Source organism: Falco biarmicus, chromosome 3 (genome assembly GCF_023638135.1).
Source record: "Falco biarmicus isolate bFalBia1 chromosome 3, bFalBia1.pri, whole genome shotgun sequence".
Taxonomy (NCBI): domain Eukaryota; kingdom Metazoa; phylum Chordata; class Aves; order Falconiformes; family Falconidae; genus Falco; species Falco biarmicus.
Window position 1 is genome coordinate 116,196,376 of NC_079290.1, and position 5,714 is coordinate 116,202,089.

Genomic DNA, 5,714 nt, shown 5'->3' on the forward strand with positions numbered 1-5,714 from the left:
TCAATAGTTCACAGCCGCATAAGTAAATTCCAAAGGTCAATTTTTTAATGAAGTGCCTCACAAGGTAAGGCTCACACCGTTCAGCTGTGTTCCTTTTGCACCTAGCCTGTGACAAAGTTCAGTTATGTTACACTGGAGGGCGTAGTACTGCAATCTTTACAACCTCTTTTTGTCAAAAGCACTCGAAGCTCCTTCCCCAGTTCAACGTGCATTGCTGTATTTGGGCTGAACCAGGAAGCGAGGCTGTGTGCGTGCGCAGTTCATTCACTGCATGCTCCTCTGTAATTCATACAACTTAGTACAAGAAAACAACACGATGAAAAGGTAGCAAGAAAAGAAATACATTATAAGCAGAAAACTTCTGTTTCGGCATGTCTACCTGGAGGGTCAGAGTCCTGATGGCACTGTGCTTCCTGTGGCAGACTAGAGGTACAGTACAGCTGTCTTTGTTACTTTTCATTTTGCTATGCTATGTGGCTTTTCTTGTAGGAAAAAAGACATATGGGCAAATTTTAAGCAGTTGAAATGAGAATGATTCACACAAAATATTCTGCTGTAAAGAAATTGTAATTTAAAATCCATCTACAGAATGTGTCTTGTTGTGAACACTAGCAATGTATACAGTTATCTACTAGAAGAAATGGGTGCCAGGAAAGTACTGGTAACAAGCCTGCATGCTGCAGCTCACTGCATTCATGGTAGGACCTGCCTTTGAAGAACTGGGATTGAATGAATGGGAACTGAATGTCTGCCTCATCCAGGGGCTAGAAGGTAGGAGTGCAGGGGAGTCAGGATGGAGTTTCTGGGGTTGTAAACCAGATCATAGTGAAATCCATCGAGACCATGATGTCTTATAGAATAAGACAGTTCACACAAATGTAGGTCCTAATTCTAAAAGCTGTTTTGTAAGAGAAAAACACGACTGCATCACAGAACATACCTGCTTCCATAGCCAGTTTTCAGTCTTAAATTAACTGAACTGCTCTGCCCCAAATTTTGAAGCCACCTTGGTCAAATCCAGGTGATATTTCCTATCCCCAAAGATATTTTAAATCATTCACATAGTTTTCCCTTTCAATCAGGTCATGTTCAACTTCCCCCTCCTCAAAATGTTACATTATCGTCAAAGGATTTTGACATGATCTTGACATGGACTCCAGGAGAAGGCTCTCCACCGGATGTGACATACACTGTAAAGTATGAAAGGTAAGCGCTTACAAAGGATGTCTGATTGAAACTATGGCACAGGGCAAACATCTGTGCATGTATATTAATCGGTGTCATTATGGTCAGTGATCTGGCTGCATCCTTTCACCAAAACCAATCCTTATCTGCGTGGAAAGTGCTCCAAACTCTGAGCAAAATTTGGTACCCAGCCTTCAAAACACTTCCCTTTCTTGCTCTATAAATTATAATAAAACAGCATGTTTAATATTAATATATGTCTGTTTCTTCTTTTAGCCAGGAACGCATGGATGAATGGATAAAGGTTCCTCATTGCAAAAATATTCACAGAACCTCTTGCAATCTAACTTGTGTGCTTCCAAACCTCTTTGTTAAAGTCCGGGCTCGAGTAAAAGCTGTTTCTGGACGATTCCGGTCGCCATGGGTAGAATCACAATTCAAGGAATACCATTTGGATGGTGAGTATTTGTTAGGTTACAGCCTGGAGGAAAGGACATCCTAACAACACTGTTGGCATGAGCAAATGAGTAGACCACACTCCACAGAAAGAGAAACAGTAAGAAGCAGCTTTATGAATGACAGAGATTTGAGTGAGCACAAACAACAATGAGCCATGATAATATGAAAATAAATTTTGTCGCAGGTGTCAGAATTTGTTCAGTGCTCTAGGTGAACAGACTGGCTTCAAGCTTTCCCCCTACCAGTGGGGGTACGTTAGATGGAAAAGAAGTATGCCCTTGCCTTCCTCCTTCCTTCATGTCTATCGCAAGATAACGGAAGTGCAGATTAGTCACAGAGAAGCATTACTTCTGCGAAGCTAAGACTCAAGTAAGCACTATTCTTATGTCTGGTCACTCAATTACAGTGGAACTGGCTCCCCCAGTGCTGAATGTGAATGTCAAGGAGAACTTAATGCATGTGAATGCCTCCTTCCCTTTGGCCACCTGTGTGGAGAGTTTCTCTTGGATGTACGACTTGAACCTTTGGGAAGCTGGATCTGAAGACAAGGTCGGTAAAAGTGGCACTTCTTAGACAAAATGGAGGAATGATGCCCAGCCTGAATGAAAATAGCTTCACATTTCTGGGCAGGGAGGGACAGGATCCAGAGCCTGGAGAAAATGAAATGGCCAAACCAGAGTTAAAGCAAAGCCAGAGAAAAAAAAGTAGATGTATGTGTGTGCATCCTTATTTTATTGGTTAGTTCCCTATGTTTATCAGGAAGATGTGATGGGAAGGCTATGCTACAGTCTGTATAACAGTGCAATATCTGAGGTTTAAAACAACTAGTTCAGGTACTGCTAACAGCATGTCGTGACAGAACAGAGCACAGCACCAGGTGGAAATCCCACCCTCGAATCCATAAACTGTAGGAGAGATGCTTGCTACAAACAGCAAGCGAGAGATGAAGTGCCCCTCCATGGACCTTCCAACCACTGGAGCCACAGAACACAATGAAGAGAATCACATGCTAAAAAGGTAGAGAAACACCACCCAGATAAAGAATCATCTTTCCAACCTCTGTTCTTTTTGTTTCTAAACAGAAGCTATACGAACGTAACTTTAGGAAGAGTACGGTGACTATCGATACCACTGCACTTAGAGGCAACTACTGTTTAAGTGCCAGATCTTCCATTCAGAGCATTGACTTCAAGCACAGCAAATTCTCCAAACCAGTGTGTGTGCTATTAAACCACAAAGGTATAGCCCTGCTGGGGAAAGGATGTGGTGAGACATCAAACAGGATTGGGGCAAGTCAGAGATTTCCACCAAAATCAGCTTTAAAAAAAAAAAAAAGGGGGGGGGGGGGGGGGGGGGGAAGCTTCCTGTTAAATGTCCTCTTTGGATTTTCTAGTGAAAGGTTCCTGCTTTCTGCAGAAATATTTTCATTAAAAAAAACCAACCCTGAAATATTTTCTGAAAATCCTGAAATTTTGGGAATATTCAAATTTATCCTGAAAAATATGTGGATGAAGCCACATTTTTAACCCGCTCCGAGTTAGTTACTGGCTGGTATCAACATTCATTTGTGGCTGTGACTCTGACTTAAGAGTCTGATCTTAGGCAAGTCTGTTATCCTTTCTGTGCATTTGTAAAATAAGGATATTAAGCCTAGCATTTTCTGAGATTCTGAAAGAGAAACTGAGTATAAGAGCCCATACTACTATAAAATATACCACCAGCAGATTATTTCTGTCTTTTTCTTTTTCAGCAGTGGAATGGAAGTTCCCATTTTCTGCCACAACCCCTGTGTTTTTCCTTCCCATCTTTCTGACAAGTGCCTTCATCACCTGCTTGCTGAAACAAGATGCTAAGCAAAAGAAAATACCTCATGCTTTGGTATGGCCCAAACGCTGGGGTCCACTCCTGACTCAGTCTTGCTGATTTTCAGAGGATAACTGGGGAGGGGAGTGGGGGAATTCTGCACTTCTCAGTTTTGCATTCATAAGTCCCAGTATAAGTAAGCTTTCTTATATCCAAACTGTTCTTTAAAAAGCATCACTAACTCACTGATCTGTGTGTCTTGTTTCTTTTCCCTGGTAGGATTTCTCTCATTTAAAAGCTGCTGGACCAGCCTTTCACTGTGAGCTCAGTGAAAAGGAAATCTTCAGTGACTATCTTGTCTGCACAGGAAAGCCAGTGTCACAAAGGAAAACAAACAAAGCTTTAGCAAGAAATAACCTACCATGGATGGCTTCTCTCCTATCATCATCATCATCATTGGAGGAGGAGGAGGAGGAGGAGGAGGAGGAGGAGGAGGAGGAGGAAGACAGCAGTTCTGTCATCCCATACACTGAAGTGCCCCAGTTTCCAAAGAGACATCTCAACTGTCAACCATCCAGAACAGCTCAGGGGGAAACTAGCTTGGACTCTGGATCTGGAGGTCTCTCTGTGGATAGTGGATCTGTGCTTGACCTAAGTACATTGGGTTTCTCTTTCTTTCCAATGAGAAAGAAGGAGGTGGACACCTCAGGATCCCAAGGAAATGAGAAGGCGTCCCTTTCTCACAGTTTCTCTTTGAGAAGAATATCCTCCCTCACTGATGTGAGTTTCCCAGGCCCCAGGGAACATGGACAGCATGATACAGACAGGGATGGATGCCTGGAAATGACCCCTCTTCAAACACTGACAGAGGGGATTTGTGCCAAACTTCCAGCTGAAGAGCACTACCTGCATAGGAAGGCTCATCATTTCACCAAGTATTACCAGAAACCAACAGCTGATGTGCATGCCCAGATCGGTGAGGTATCACAGCTCAGTGAGGATCCCGAGCTGCTCATTTCCTTTCAGACATTACAGGTGGCAGAAGATGAAGGTATTGCAAGTGACTGTGACAGTGATAATTTTACAGAAGGGACACCTCCCACATCCACGGTGCTAAGCGACACATTTGAAACATCAAATATGGAGGAAAAATATGATCAGGAGTTTAAAATCAAAGGCTACGAGCACACACATTACATGGGAAGGAGCTAGAGTATCCTAGCAGTTCTGTGGCATTCCTGGAAAATGTTAGAGCTCCAGATAGCCAGGCACGGATATATAAACAAGAACAAGGACAAATAACTGATAATGGTGCTTTTTGTATTTATTCAACTAGACAGAGCTTGTTCTGCTGATGTCTGGCCTGTCGAGGCATATAGCTTTAGGGACACAAAAGGTATATTTTACAGCTAAGTAACTAAGGTACATTCACCGTCCCTCTGTACAAGTACAGCCGTAATAGGGTGCTAAGGCGCTGGTGCAAGGCACACGATTTGAACACAGACAGGGGTGATGCATGCAGTGATACCTCATGTAGGTATCACACAGCAAATGCTGCCTTGTGTTGACTTGAGGCTTCAGAGCAAGGTAACTTTTACTTGTGAGTTATGAAAGGCAAAACCACCTCTGGAACAGCAAAGCTACAGCCTGGACCTGCAGGAAATCATCAGCTGGGTTCTGGAAACAGTGTGCTGTGCCTGCGTGTTGATTCTGAGCCAGATGAACTGCTAACATTACATTTGCTTCCCTGTAACTGCAAAACTGTCCCCCTGCTTGACTGGAAGTACCTTACAAAGACATTTAGCAACCTTTGCTTCTTGTGGGCTGAAAAGATTTCTGCCTCAACCTACAGATATCACCTTCTGTCTTTCAACAGAGTGAACTGAAGTCAAAGTGATAAACGCACACATTTGTTTATTTATTTATTTTTGGTTTTATACAAATATACTTATTGAAGCTGAAATTCCCTCTGCTGTGCAGAATGTCTGAGAACTGCTTATGCACAGGCAATAATATTTTGATATATAACTCCATGTGTGTGTGTTCTTATGTTTCCCAAAACTAAAGGGTGAGTGCCATTTATCCTGAAAAACATTGCATTTTAAAACAGGACCCCATCATGTGCTTCTTACTGTTTTGGTTTGAGCGGAAGCCTATGAGACTTCCCAGCCAGGTCACTCTGAGACACTGAAAGACCAGGACCGTGACCATCTCTCTGAGCAAAGAATCAAAGCAGAAGTCAACCAGCAAAAGGCACAGGAGAGACA

At 42.8% G+C, this 5,714-nt stretch overlaps 1 protein-coding gene across 1 annotated transcript; it reads left to right on the plus strand.

Annotated features, from left to right (window-relative positions):
* Positions 1 to 221: 221 nt before the first annotated feature.
* IFNLR1 (interferon lambda receptor 1) lies at positions 222 to 5,480 on the plus strand. The gene is made up of 7 exons (XM_056333377.1): positions 222 to 429; positions 1,083 to 1,206; positions 1,462 to 1,643; positions 2,051 to 2,193; positions 2,727 to 2,883; positions 3,395 to 3,522; positions 3,727 to 5,480. Exons 1-7 carry the CDS (start codon positions 372 to 374, stop codon positions 4,657 to 4,659), a joined length of 1,725 nt encoding a protein of 574 aa, XP_056189352.1. The 5' UTR covers positions 222 to 371; the 3' UTR covers positions 4,660 to 5,480.
* The last annotated feature ends 234 nt before the right edge of the window (positions 5,481 to 5,714 follow it).